Source organism: Emydura macquarii, unplaced genomic scaffold (genome assembly GCF_026122565.2).
Source record: "Emydura macquarii macquarii isolate MOO-44397 ecotype Brisbane River unplaced genomic scaffold, CSIRO-AGI_Emac_v2 contig_968, whole genome shotgun sequence".
Classification (NCBI taxonomy): Eukaryota; Metazoa; Chordata; order Testudines; family Chelidae; genus Emydura; species Emydura macquarii.
The window spans coordinates 7,636,149-7,650,252 of NW_027131105.1; the positions used below are offsets into that span (position 1 = coordinate 7,636,149).

Genomic DNA, 14,104 nt, shown 5'->3' on the forward strand with positions numbered 1-14,104 from the left:
GAGGGCATCCTGGCACTGGGGAGGGTGTCAGGAGAGAGCATGCCTTGCCCTACTTGCCTCCCCATTCCCTCCTGCCCAGCCTACCCCCTCCTGCAGCCCCTGCCCCCATCTCTGCACCCCCACCTGCTTCCCCCTCCACCTCCCCTGCTCCCTGCCCCGTTCACCCCTCCCCCACCCCACTGTCCTCCAATTCCCCCCCCCCCCCACACACACACCTCCTCTCACCCCTCTCCTCCCTTGCAGGACATGGCTGGGCTGCTGAAGCCGCACGCCTCGGAGCTGCTGGTGGGGGCGCTGCGTCAGCACTTCCCGGAGATGCCCATCCACATCCACACCCACGACACCTCCGGGGCCGGAGTGGCCTCCATGCTGGCCTGTGCCGCCGCCGGCGCCGACATCGTGGACGTGGCCGTGGACGCCATGTCGGGCATGACCTCGCAGCCCAGCATGGGCGCCTTGGTGGCCTGCACCCGGGGCACCAGCCAGGACACAGGTACTACCTCCAGGCGCCGGGACAGCTGAGTTCTCTCCCTGGCTGGGGGAGGGGAATGGCGGCGGGCTGGGCGGCAAATAAGACGTCTGTCCGGATCCAGTCTAAGAACATCCTGAGATGGGCTAGAGCAGAGATCGAGGTTGATGCGTGGCCCGGCTCTGCCCCGATGCGCTGTGCAGCCAAGGTCTCAGCGTGACGGGACGTCCCGGAGCCCCGTCTCTGTCCCGTTCACCAGGGTGGGCCACGTCCTATCCCTGCAGCCCAGACGAGCGCCATGTCCTCCCTCTCCCCGTCTCAGGTATCCAGATGGAGAAGGTGTTTGACTACAGCGAGTACTGGGAGATGGCCCGGGGCCTTTACGCCGCCTTCGACTGCACGGCCACCATGAAGTCGGGCAACGCCGACGTGTACGAGAACGAGATCCCGGGCGGCCAGTACACCAACCTGCACTTCCAGGCCCACAGCATGGGGCTGGGCAACAAGTTCAAGGCAGTCAAGAAGGCCTACGTAGAAGCCAACAAGCTGCTGGGGGATCTCATCAAGGTCAGAGCCATCACAGGCCTCTAGGGCCACTCACTCGGATCCAGCCCGATGGCGGGGGCCTGACTGGCTCCGGAGGGTGGGAAATGGGACATGGGGCCTTTCCCTTCTGGGGAGTGTCAGTTCTGACCAGCCCCAGGACGGGGGACAGCCTGCACTGACCTGTCTCCCGCCCGTGCAGGTGACACCATCATCCAAGATCGTGGGGGACCTGGCGCAGTTCATGGTGCAGAACAGCCTGTCGCGGCAGGAGGTGGAGGCCATGGCAGACGAACTCTCCTTCCCGCTCTCCGTGGTGGAGTTCCTGCAGGGCTTCATCGGGATCCCCTATGGGGGTTTCCCCGAGCCCTTCCGCTCCAAGGTGGGCCTACACCATGGGTGGGGCGGGGCTGCAGGGGAATCCTAGGGAATGGGGGGGCAGGGCTCCATCACGGTCCTCAATTGGGATCTCCCTGAGTCCTTTCACTCCAAGGGAACAACGGGGCCTCTCATCAGGCTCCCAGTAATCCAGCCCCCCACAATGCGATCCTGCTGCCCTCCCCCCAGGTGCTGAAGGACCTGCCCCGCATTGAGGGGCGCCCAGGGGCCTCGCTGCCCCCCTTGGACTTCCAGCAGCTGGAGAAGGAGCTGCGTGCGCGGCACCAGGAGGAGGAGATCACCCCTGAGGACGTGCTCTCGGCCGCCATGTACCCCAAGGTGTTCGACGAGTTCAAGGAGTTCACGGCCACCTTCGGCCCCGTCGAGTGCCTCAACACCCGCCTCTTCCTGGAGGGACCCAAGATTGCTGAGGAGTTCGAGGTGGGGAGTCGGAGCGTACGGGGCCTGGACCCGGGTGGGGAGACCTGCACCCTGGGCTGTATGGGGAGACATACGGTTCTGGGGGGGCTGGACCTGGGAGTAGGGGTCAGGGGAGCCTGAGGAGAAGTTTGAGGTGGGTGGGGCAGTTGGGGTCTGTGGGGAGCAGGGTGTAGGGATAAGGGAAGGCCACCAAGCCCTAAGTTTGGGGCAGCTTTGGGATCAGTGGAGCACTGGGAATTCTGGGGGGGGCGGCTCCTGCTTCTCAGAGCGGTCGGCTCAGGCTCTCTGCAGACTCAGGGAGCCCTGGGGGCCTCACCGCCCTCTGTCTCCCCCTGCAGGTGGAGCTGGAACGTGGCAAGACCCTGCACATCAAAGCCCTTGCACTGGGAGATCTGAACCGGGCTGGCCAGCGTGAGGTCTTCTTTGAACTCAACGGGCAGCTGCGCTCCATCCTGGTCAAAGACACACAAGCCATGAAGGTGCCAAGGGAGTGGATACTGGGCTGGAAGGGCCCCTTGCTCTGATTTGGTGGGGAACAGCTGGGTCGGGCCCATGGGTCCGGCCTGATCTAACGTCGTGCTGCAGGAGATGTGTTCACTAACCTCGTCTCTCCTCCTTCCCCCAGGAGATGCATTTTCACCCCAAGGCTCTGAAGGATGTCAAGGGCCAAATTGGGGCCCCCATGCCCGGCAAGGTCATCGACATCAAGGTGGAGGAGGGGGCGACGGTGGACAAGGGGCAGCCCCTCTGTGTGCTCAGCGCCATGAAGATGGAGACCGTGGTCAACTCCCCCATAAGTGGCACCGTCAAAAAGATCTACGTCAAACCCAACATGAACCTAGAGGGGGACGACCTTATTCTGGAAATCGAATAGGCCTCACCCCCCCACTGCATTTTGCTTCCTCTCCCCCATCCTGGACAGAGACCAGCCCCCCAATGTGTCGGATGCAGCCGGCACACCGTCACTTTAAGGGTGTGCGCCACCCACTTTTAACCCTTTGCTTGCAGGAGACGCACCAGCTTCTTTCTCTTCCCCTCCAACCCCCCCATCCCCATTGAAATCCTGCTTAGCCTGAGAGTCACACACCTTGTGGGGGAGGGGCCGTTCCTCCCACCACCCACAGGGGAGACTGTGCATCCTGCAGCTTGGGCTGCAACTCCATCTGCCACCACCGGGGGGCGTCTGGGCACCTGTCATGGCTTAAGGGGGGGCTGAGTTACACCCCAGCCTTTACACACTCTTTTGGCAGTGCCCCCTTTGGTGTGTCAGACCCATACTTTCCCCCAGGGCAACCCTGTGGCTTCAGCTACTCCAGGGCTGGGACTTTGGGTGCCATCCCTTCTACTTCCCCGGTGAGCTCTCACAGCCAGTCCAGCTGAGATCAGCCTCCTGTCCCTTCACCCGGAGCGACGCGCCGGGGGGATCTGCGGTGAGGCAGGGCAGCCTGGCCAGGCCGAGGGAGCACTGATTGGTCACAGGGTCCTCAGGCAGGCCTGGGAAAGCCAGGCTTACAGCAGAGCCCATGTTGAGGGGAGCCAGGACTCCAGCAGATCCTGCTGTCCTGAGAGCCAGCTTTGCTCGCTCTGTCCCTGCTGCTCACCCCTGTCCGCTGTTTCCAGCTGCAGGGCTTTCCCCATTGCCTCCCTGCAGGCTGCTGGAGGTCCCTGCTCTCAGCTGGCCCAGTGGTTAGTGTCCTGGCCATGCATGGAGCCATGGCAAGCCATTGCCAATGCAGGGCCTTCTGTTTGTGTGTCAACTGCAGCCAGTTCTGGCTGGCTCCAGCCCGGGCAGCAGGCACGGCAGACCCCTTCCCTTATCCCCCTGCTCCCATGGACGAAATCAGCTCCTCCCCCCCCAGTGGGCAGTGATGCAAGCAGCCAGGTCCAGAGTCACACAGGTACTTCATAAACACTATTGCAAAGAATTCCCACCTGTCACAGCACTGTGCAGCCTACGGGTGCAGTTCCCTCTGCCACCCCTAGGGGGCATCTGAGCTCAGGCTAATGCATTGTTGGGGAGAGGGATGCTGTCATCTCCAATCCCCGCCTCCCCACTGGGTCCCCCTGCCTCTGCTGCCAATTGCAGTATACCCATCAACTCCCAGGGGGCGCTGCCCCAGCCAGCCCCGTTACACCCCCTGGCCCATGTGGGCTGCTCGCCCCCTACCCCTCCAGCCCATGTACCCCCAGCGCCGAGGGGCGGGGGCACCTTCTCACGCACCCTGCCACTGCTTTCTCTGCTGCCCCCTAGTGGCTGTCCCACCCCCCAGGCTCAACCATGACTCCTTTCTCCCTTGTAGGAGATCAGTGCCTCACCCGATCGCCTGGGTCCCACCCCAGGCTGTGGGGGGCTTCTTTCCCCTTCCATGATGCTGCCTTAGGTGACCCCTCAGCTGAGGGGCCCCCCTTGCTGCCTGAACCCTGGCTTAGTCTAGCGCGTAATCAGGTTTCTTGTCTATTGTCTTAATTGCCAACCGTCCCCCTGCCCCCAAATACGTACGCCCCTCCCCGCGCAGAACCGGGGTGGGATTGCACCTTCTCCAGCGACCCCCCACCCCCACCCCATATCCCTGTCTCTTCATCTGGTCGGGGCATTCCATGGTGGCTCCCTGGGTGCTGGTAAAAGGGTGCACCCATGGGGTAGTGACCAAAGCAATCATGTTGGGTTGGGGGGGGCGGGGGGATCTGATGTTTACAGGGTTGTTTGCCCAGAGTTGGGGGAGTGAGTGAGATTTCCCCTCCTCCCCCCGCCCAAGGGTGTGGGAACGAAGCACGCCTCAGTGAGGAGAGTCTGCGGTGCAGGAGCTGCCGCCCGGGAACCGGCTAGGTCCTCCCCAGCGCCCCATCGGGCTGGCGGGAGGGAGGCCATTTTGGAACGGACTCAGTGACTGGGGGTCCCTGAGGGGGCCGACCCTGGCTGGGCAATAAAACTCATCTCACTAACCGCTCATGGCTGGGCTGGCTGAGTGTGTGACAATAGCAGAGAATTGGGGCCAGACTGCCCCCTGCTGGAGAGACTCAGAACTGCCGGTGGGGTGTTGGTGTGTGGGGCGCGCTGGCTGTGGGGTGCTTCCAGCTCAGCCAAAATCCATCAGTCCCAACAGCGACTTGTTGCTGGGCAGGGCTGGGACAGCAGGGGGCAGCGGGTGCAGATCGCACAGCATCGCTCTCATTTTGGCGCCAGACACGCACACACACACCCCTCTGAAAGGAAAACTAGCTTAAAGCAGCTGATTGATGTGCTGCTAGGAACGTGCTGTCGCTGTCAGCTCAGGAAGTGCAGGGTGCGATTACATGAAATCGGGGGGCCCAGGAAAGAGACATGGGGGTCTTTCCCCTTTAGCGGATGCTGGCTCTGAGCTGGACCCAGGGTGGGGAAACAAGGGGGCAGAGAACTGAATACAGGGCCTTTCCCCCACCTAGACCCTGTGGACCCTTTAGGCTCCATCTCCCACCCTGCACTGACCACACGGGGGCTCCCTTCACCCACACACTGGCCGATTGGCACGAAGGCTTGTCCCCGGGCTCAGGGCACTCGGCTGCTGCATTAGGTGACATGTCTCAGCTCAGCCCCTGAGGCCGATGGCTCCAAACTCAGAGCGGAGTAGCTGCCTGGGTCTGGGCGCGGACGCTTAGTGAACCACTGCAGGGGTGTTATTAGCCAGGACATTCCACAGCAGGTGCCAGGCGAGGGCTCCCTGTGTAAACAGCCCATGCGCCCCGCCCCACAGGTGGCTGCATCTCAGCGCCGGGCAAGGGCTTCCTGCAGAAACAGCCGCTGTGCCCCACCCCAGAAGCAGCCACATCTGAGCACCAGGCGAGCCCTCCTGAGTGTGTTAACGTGCAGAGCACGGAGGGAGCTCCTGACTGGGGAGAAGAGGTTGGAGTTGCCGGTTGAAGGACACGATGTTTCAACTTCAAAGTGGATGGGAATTTAGCCCCCGAAGCCGTACAGAGTGTGACCCTGGCATTTCAGAGCATAGACCACATCCATAGCCGTCACGGTCTTCCGCTTAGCATGCTCCGGGTAAGTCACAGCATCGCGGCACATGTTCTCCAGAAACACTTTCAACACACCAGGAGTTTCTTTATAGATCAGCCCAGAAATGCGCTTTACACCCCCACGATGAGCCAAGCAACGAATAGCCGACTTCGTGATGCTCTGGATGTTATCGCGGAGCACTTTGCGATGGCGTTCAGCACCACCCTTTCCCAAACCCTTACCGCCTTTGCCTTGGCCAGACATCCTGCTGGAGCCTTCGACTCAGCCTAGTTCAACATGCTAAACAGACAATAGGTTGAAGGACACTGCAGTCTGGCATGTCGGCCCCAAACTCCTTGAGTGGCTCCCACCAGCTCATTAAGTTGCCAGGATTGTTAATAATTCATCTCCCTCTTCACTTTAACAGAATTAATATAATACACTGCAGCTGTGCCCGCCGCATGACTCTCAGCCCCAGCCTACCGGGGAGGTCTAACCCACTCCTCCCTTGGGCCTACGGGACGGTGCTCTGTGCAGGATCGAGGAGTGTATAGGTTCTGATCTTCCTTTTCTACTCCCCGCTGTTAATATGTCTGTGAGCTTCAGAACCCATGTCGCTTTCAAGGGGCCGGCCACTAACACACACACACACGCACGCAGCTTTAACATGCCAGTTGCTCCATTCTTAGCAACTCTGCCGCAATGCCTCTCTCAAGGGATGGCACCGATGGCCAGGGTGCGTGCTATGCTACTCTGGCCTTTCCCCCGTCTCTCAGCAGGATCCCCATTTTTCTTCCCAGACCACCACTTAGGTGCCCACAAGGGTGAGTTCCACAGTTCTTCAGCAGCTCCAAGACTGGGCCTTCTGGCTCCAGCCCCCCGTACTGCACCGTGCACTCTCCACGGCGCATTTAGAGCCTCTGACTCTTCAGGGAGTCACGCTCCAGGGGGATCTGCAGGGAGGCAGCCCAGCCTGTTCAGAGTGCACCAGTGTTTATTAGTCACATGGAAAAGGCCCTCGGAGAGCTCTTGGGCCTCCTGGGAAGTCAAGCTCATGTGAGCCTGCACTGCCAAGTGCCCCAGCATGCTTCCAGGAACCTAGCTGTGGCTGTGCCAGGGATCAGGGGGCAGCGCGCCGGCCCAGGGATGTGGGTCTGGCACGCCCCTGAGTAAGGCAGGGCTGTCAAGGTCGCGCACGCTTAGCGAGCCACGCTGGGCTTGGAGCTTCTCTGTAGCTCGCCCCATACACCCACCCTTCCAGCCCACAGACACCCCCTAGCATCCATCTCCGTACACACCCATCCCCATAGCACCCCCACTGCTCCGTCCCATCTGCCATGGGCCCATAGACTTCAAGGCCAAGTCCTCAAATCATGATTTAACGCCTTCGAGTCACAGAGCCTCGTCCCCCGCCCCCGTACACAGCCATCGCCGCCCCCCGCCCGCCCAGGAGCCTCGCCAGCCCTCGGCACTGTGCCGAATGCCACCCCCGGCACCCGCTGCTCCAGTGGGCTGTTAAATTAAACTCCACTCAAGGGTCCCCCGGCTCTTCACAGACAGCTGGGCGCCCCCTCAGGCTGCTGCACACGGAGACCGCCAGCCACGGAGGGCAGCCATCTGTAGAGAGCTCCTGCCTCCCATTGCCCCTAGCAACAGACCTTACTCCACTTGGGAGATGGGGCCTGTCCTCTGTAGCCAGCGCAGGCTCTGCTCCAGCCCTAGGCCTGGCTGGTTGGCTGTGGGGTGGGGAAGGGGGAGAATACGATCTGGGGGCCTCTAGGGGGCGCCAGCTCCAATCCAGCCCCTCGGCCTGCGCCGTTTGCACCCCTAAGGTGGCAGTGGATATTAAGGCCAGGGTGGCTGAACTTGCAGGGTCCTGGCTCATCTCTGCAAGGCAGCGAGCCCAGAGTTTCAGAAGCCTCCTCGCCCCCTTCCCTTGCCCAGACAGCTGGCCTGGAGATCCAAAGCCCGTCAGTCACATGCACAATTCCCCATGCTCGCCGGGCAGTTGTGAATCTGGGCCAGCATGTGGACACGGTCACTGTGGCCCTTCCTCGGTGCAGAGCTTCAGCCCCCTCTAGGGTGGAGCACAGGGGCTGTTTATACAGGGAGCCCTCCCCCAGCGCCGAGATGCAGCTCCTTCTGGGGTGAGGTGTGGGGGGCTGTTTATACAGGGAGCCCTTGCCCGGTGCTTTTACCAGCTGCCTTTACCTGCTCACTTTTATTTTGGGAAGGGAATAATGTCCAGTGATTAAAGCAATAGCCTGGGGGGGAAAGGGTACACTTTACTGGGGCCTGGAGGCCCTGGGGGGGGAGGGGCAGCCCAGGCTGCAACCCCTATGGGTATGTGTGTGGGAGGAGACCCATGTTACAAGTCTGTACTAGGCTTGAAAAAATTATGCTTGGGCCCTGCCTGGGGTGGGGAGGGTGGTCAGGGTTCCTGCCTTCCATGCTGGGCGTGGAGTGGGGTCTAGTGGGTTAATGCAGGGGGTTGGGACTCAGGACTCCTGGGTTCTATCCCCAGTTCTGGATGAGGGGTGGGGTCTAGCAAAACCGAACTCCCGACTTCTCAGTGTATTTCTCCCTGCCTCCACTGGCATTACTCCAGTGCTGGAGCTTTAGCGATTCCATGGGCGTGCTGAACCATCACACCCACTCTATAGCAGGGAGATCTAATTCCTCCCCCCCTGCCATCAGGAGTTTAATTAATTACAAACAGACAAGCAAGCATCATCAAATTGTCATTGCCTTGCCCCTGTAGTCTGTATGCAGGGGAGTGGGATGTGGGAAACCAGCCACTTTGATCCTGGAGGGAGGGACCACTACATCGTTCTCCCTTCCCCCCTCACCCCCTCCCATTGGAATTGGCTGGCTTGGAAGTGGATGGAAAGTCTGTGTTGGGCTTTGCTGAGCGGGGGCTTTGTGAGGGTCACACACAGAAGTGCTCTTCGCTCCCCCCACCCCAGTTACAGATCTCAGCTGTGTGCCAGCATGCCCCCTGCCAAGCCTGGCTGGTGTTCAAAGGAGCCGCTGCCTGCTAGCAAAGTAAAGTGGGCTTTGTGTGCCCAGCTCTGGCACGGGCAATATTAGCCGGCTGTTTGAATACAGCAGACCCCCTGTGCTCCCCACCCTCCAACAGTGGGGTCTCCCTCCCTCCCACCTGCTCTGATGGCTATTAGAGAGAAGTGCCCATTCAGCCTTAACTCTGACCACCAGGTGGAGCAGGCAATAGCTGCTGGGCGTTCTCTGCACGCACACCAGCTGCAGTCCCGGTGCTAGGTGTAGCTGTATTGAGTGGTGGCGGGTTAGTTGGAGTAGCGTGGCAGAGCTGTGCTTGGCCATTAGCTGATCGGGGGTGGGGGAAGAGAAATGTGAGTGCCTCTGCCTGGCCCCCCCATGAGTGTGATCAAAGCCTAGAGGAGCATGTGTGCTGTGCTGGGGTGTATACTCCATCCTGGCAGTGAGAGGGTTAAAGGATCTGATGAGGCCAGTTAGCCCAATCTGTGGCACCTGGAGAGGGGATCCAGGCCAGAGGCAGCTGGGAGTTTTCTCTCTGAGAAAGGCACCACAGCGGGGCCTGCAGGGCAAGGCCAGGAAGAGTGCCCCAGGCAGCAGCGCTCTGCCAGAGCGAAGATGGGCTCTGTAGCTGGAAACTGCGGGGCCATTGCTCCCCTGGGAGGGGCAGGAGGCTCAGTGTGGCCTGGTCGGACAGCCGAGTCGCCGGCCAGCTTTCCAAGGCCCAGAGGAGAAGAGCAAGGCAGAGCAGAGCCACGGAGACCATGCAGTTACAGCAGGCAAGGCAGAGGGGCTGCAATGCTGGGTCTCACCAGGAGGAGGTGCCCCAGGATGGTGAGTCTATGACAACTGCTCTTGGGAGCCCCAGCATGCCTCCTTCCCGCGCTGCCTTATGGAGGGTGCCGCTAGCAGGGCCCAGGGGGATTGGCGGCGGTCAGGGGGAGCTGGGCGTGCTCTGGGAGTGGATGAAGGGTGAATGAAGGACTGGTGGTGGTAACTGGCAGCAGCTGGCTGAGGGGGAAGGGGCTGGCTGGGAGGGATGCAGGCGGGTTGGCACTGTGGTTGGAGCCCCTGTGGGGTCGGAGCTGGGACGTCACTCAGAAAGGGCCGAGTTAAGGTTGTGGGGCCGTGTCCCTGCACTCAGCGTTTCCTGGCTTCACCCATTTGCATTTTGTGGAGCTCGCCGAGCGGGAAGGGGCCAGGTGGGCACCAGGCGACCAGCTGCTGCACGAAGCCAGGTCTGCACGGGAATTGTGTAGGCCCCAGCTGCTGGCCATTTTCCTCCCTGAGTCTGGGCCTGCTCAGCCAGACTGTTCCCAGCACCCTGCTCTGGTGGGAGTTAACCCTTGAGTTACTTCCATCCAGCTCACTGGTGTCCGGCTTCACGAGCCAGGCAAGCAAAGGGGCAGGAGGATCCCAGGAAAAACGATGGGCGTAGAGACCCCTCGTTGCCAATTGGATGGACTGAGCTGGGCATAAATTCCCCGCTTCCAGCTCCTCACACGGTCCAGAGTGTCGGGCGGTTTGGGCACCGTGGGCTTTCCTGACTCGCTACATCAGCGAAATGCTCACCGTGGCCGGCAGAGCCGCCAGGACCACATGGTTACAGCGGGCGAGGTGAGGGGGCCATGGAACAGGGCCATGCTCCTGTCGACTGCCCTGCCCCAGGGAGGCCCTGCGTGTCTCCCGCCCTGTGAAGCAGGACGCACTCAATGGCTGCACCCTGCCTGAGATAAGAGCCTCTGCTGCTGGGTTTCCAAGGCCATGTGGAGTCATAGATTTTTAGGGCCGCAGGGGACCATTGGGCTGACCTGGATGGCGCAGGCCGGAGCTTGTCATTCACTTCCCCCTGTATGGAGCCCCATCACTTGAGATGGACCAAAGCATCTACCAGGGCAGCTGCTCTAGACCTGGAGCCACCAGGAGACGGAGACTCTCCCGTGTCCCGTAGGAGCATGTTCCAATGGCTAATCACCCCATGGTAGAGTGTATACCCCTCGCGGGCACTGAAAGGGTTAAGGGGAGCGGGCGATCTCAATTAGGCCACCTGGTGGCAATTACAAGGGGTGTCAGGCTCAATTAAGGATGTGGACCCGGCCTTGCATTTTATTCAGGATGCCTGACAGTTCCCATGATAAGACCTTCTTTTCAGTTGTGTATGTCTCTGGCAGTCTTTACCCAGGCAACCTGAAACGGCCCATGCTGCGTCTGTGCCTCGGCTGAAATTGTTTGGAACGTTTCAGCCAAAATGGTTCAGCTGTTTCCGAGAACAAGGGTTGGAAACCATTCATTGATTTGTCCACGTTAAAAAATTCTTTGAGGAGCTCTAGTGCCCCCGTGCTTTGCAGCAGGGACTTGACATTTGCCCAGAGGGTGGCTTCTGTGTCGAGGAGGTGCCTTTTGCGGGTCCCAGGAAAATCTGTGCAGATTTGATTAGGCTGGAGCAGAGTGGGCTGGGAGCCAGGACGCAGGTTCTAACCGCAGTTCTGGGAAGGGGATGGTGTCTAGTGGTTAGAGCAGGGTGGGGCTGAGAGCCAGGGTGCCTGGAATCTATTCCAAGCTCTGTACTGACTCACTGATCACGGCCCAGTTAGTTCGCCTGTGTCTGCCTCAGTTTCCCTTTCTGTCAAGATGCTGCAGCAGGACGGAGGGTCGTTAATCCCGTTTAATAGTAACAATTCATGATTAATCACGATCGCTAAAAACAGGAGTCTGCGTCTGCAGACAGTTTATAATTCCAGTTGATTTACGATTGTTGGGGACTCACTCTAAGAATGGAGTAAAAAGGGAAGAGAAGAGAAGTGGTGCTAGACAGTGAGCATGGCTTTGGGACTCCTGGGTTCTAGTCCGGCTCTCGGAGGGCAGTGGGGTCTAATGTTTAGAGCAGAGGGGCTGGCAGCCAGGACTCCTGGTTTCTATTCCCAGCTCCGCCCTGACCTACTGTGTGGCCTTGGGCAAGGCCCAGCCCCTATTTGTGCCTCTGTTTCCCTTTCCACCCCTTGTCTGTGGATAGTGAGCTCTTCAGGACAGGGGCTGTCTGTGTTGTGCCGTGCCTGGTGGGATGGGGGCACAATGGAGTTCTTTTTTGTAGGGTGCGAGCAAATGTTCTGTCTGCGGAAGATGGCGTTGTTTGGGCAATGCATGGCTCTGCGGGGAGGGAGCTGTGCGGGCAGCAGGGTGGCTGGCACTCGGACTGGAGTCGATTCTTGATGTGCTCCCTGGGCTCCAATTCCTGAGGGATGGGCCTGTCTGCTGGTCACACTGACCTCTGCACAGGACTGGTGCATAAGCAAACGGCACTTCCCAGCTTCCATGGCTCTGACAACAGCCCAGCCTGCTGCTGTTCCCCAGAAGGGCAGCAATGCACAGAGTGACCCTCCGCAAGGGCAGCTTCTCAACCAGATGGGCTCAGCCTGAAATCCAGCTCACCCGCCGGCCTGTGGGCAAGGCGCGTGCTGTATCCCGGATCCCTTTCTTGTGGGATGGCGGCGTGGCTGGTGCTAGGAAGTGCTCTGGGGCACAGCAGCAGCAGCTCGGTACCAGCTGAGAGGGCAGCCGGGATACAACTCCTGGCAGAGAACACAGCCCTTTATTTGCAAATGCGGCCGCTGCCCTGAAAAAGCCAGCGGTCCCCGGAATAACCAGCCAGCAGAACTCTGGCCATCGAGCCACTGGTCACAACCGCAGCTCAGGTGGTATCAGAGGGGCCAAGGGAGGTCAGGGGGAATGACTCCATGATGGGAGGATGGGTACCAACCTGGGTGGGCTCATGCAACTGAACCAGGGGGAGGGGGGGAAATACCAGGCTGGAGGAGTCCATGGGGCTGATTGGAAGTGGGGAGTTGGAGACCAGTGGGATAGCTCTGTCTCTGCTCTGGACCCATTACCACCCCCTATTCAAGCCATGCTCCTGGCTGCCCCACTTTCTATGGACTCTGCTAGCATCCTCCCCACCGCATCGCCCAGCTAAGGGCTTGGCAATGGAAGCACTTAGTTTGTGGCAGGTGGGCTGGGGGGCCCCTTTGCAATGGGGGCAGATCAGAGCATGCTTGGACCTCATTAGCACGTGGCGGCAGGGGCCACACAGCCGGTTGTGTATCATCACAGCCCAGCCCACTGCACATGGTGTCTTCAGCCAGACAAGCCTTAGCTGGAGGGGGAAAGGCCGCCCGCGGGTCAGGATTGCAGGGCGCTGGGAGAGCTGGAATGGGGGACCCAGGACTGGGACAGCAGCAGGCTGTGGGCCAGGATTGAGCTAGGTGGGGGGATCGGAGCCGGGGTGCAGGCGTGAGGAGAACTGCTCAGAGCCGGCTCAATTCCCTGATTTTAATGGACTCACAAACAGACAAAGAGACAAACACACAACTAACAACAAAGTGTTTGGCTCATTTCCCACAGCCAAACTGTAAACAAGATCCAGGCCCCAACACCCCAGTACCTCCTGCTACACCCCTGCCAGGACCATTGCCTCGCCCCCAGACATCCAGAGAGAGGCACAGACAGACACCTGGCAGACGGATGGGGTTGGGCAGGCCAGCTTGGTGGCATTGGGGGGGGGGTCCCTCTCCAGGCTGAAAACAGGTTCTTCTCCCCACCCTTTTGGCACTGGATTGGCAGTCCCCCAATAGCTGCCCCCACTGTCTACCCGAGGAGGAGGAGCAGCCACCCCCGTCACCCAGATTTAAAGGGCTGGGAATAAGAATGGGGGGGAGCTGGGTCTTTGGCATTGCCCTGCTGCAGTCACGGTGGGGGTAGGTGGGGAGCAGAGGGTAACCCAGCCCAGCTGGCCATTTCTGGGGTGCAGACCCCTGTATGACCATTGCTGGGGCCCTCTGCCTGGCTGGGGGAATGTTCCCTGTGACCTGGGGTCTCTGTGACAACACCCGCCTCCAATGAGTGCCCCCAGGGCTGGCAATGCACGTGGGGGTCTGGATTGACCTGATCCTGGGGACCCCCATTTCCAGGCATTCTGTGGTGTGTAAAGGGTACTGGAGGGGGGCAGCAGGGGGATCTAGTGGATGTGGGTGGGGGGCTCTACCTGTCAGTTTGATCCACAGAAAGGGGGCCGGGGGAAGAAGCAGCTGCCCCCTCCCCATTCAAGCATTTGTAGCTCAACCCCTCCCCGCCAGAGAGCAGCACAAATAAGGGGAACGTTGGGGGGAGGGGGGGGGAGTTTCAGATAAATCCCAATTCCCTGGTCAACATTCTCCATCCACCACGATCCCCCAGTTGTCCAGCTCAGCGTCACCTCTGCAATGGGGGGGAGGGGAGGGTAA

The 14,104-nt window shown here is 60.3% G+C and overlaps 2 protein-coding genes across 3 annotated transcripts in view; one reads left to right on the forward strand and one right to left on the reverse strand.

Annotated features, from left to right (window-relative positions):
* The window catches only part of PC (pyruvate carboxylase), a 217,575-nt gene extending 212,780 nt beyond the window's left edge, over positions 1-4,795 (forward strand). For both annotated transcript variants that reach the window (XM_067544070.1, XM_067544071.1), the window contains 6 exons: positions 244-493; positions 792-1,036; positions 1,215-1,394; positions 1,580-1,831; positions 2,170-2,310; positions 2,457-4,795. In XM_067544070.1, the coding sequence (XP_067400171.1) occupies positions 244-493; positions 792-1,036; positions 1,215-1,394; positions 1,580-1,831; positions 2,170-2,310; positions 2,457-2,705 (1,317 nt within the window). In that variant the 3' untranslated portion in view covers positions 2,706-4,795. The remainder of the gene's footprint in view (positions 1-243; positions 494-791; positions 1,037-1,214; positions 1,395-1,579; positions 1,832-2,169; positions 2,311-2,456) is intronic.
* A 619-nt stretch (positions 4,796-5,414) lies between these two features.
* LOC137150267 (histone H4-like) lies at positions 5,415-6,386 on the reverse strand. Its single transcript, XM_067544072.1, has one exon. The coding sequence runs from the start codon at positions 6,075-6,077 to the stop codon at positions 5,766-5,768; it is 312 nt and encodes a 103-aa protein (XP_067400173.1). The 5' UTR covers positions 6,078-6,386; the 3' UTR covers positions 5,415-5,765.
* Positions 6,387-14,104: the final 7,718 nt, after the last annotated feature.

What these genes read in the sequence shown, in the direction of transcription:
- LOC137150267 (XM_067544072.1), bottom strand. Translation starts at nt 6,077, where the DNA reads ATGTCTGGCCAAGGCAAAGGCGGTAAGGGTTTGGGAAAGGGTGGTGCT.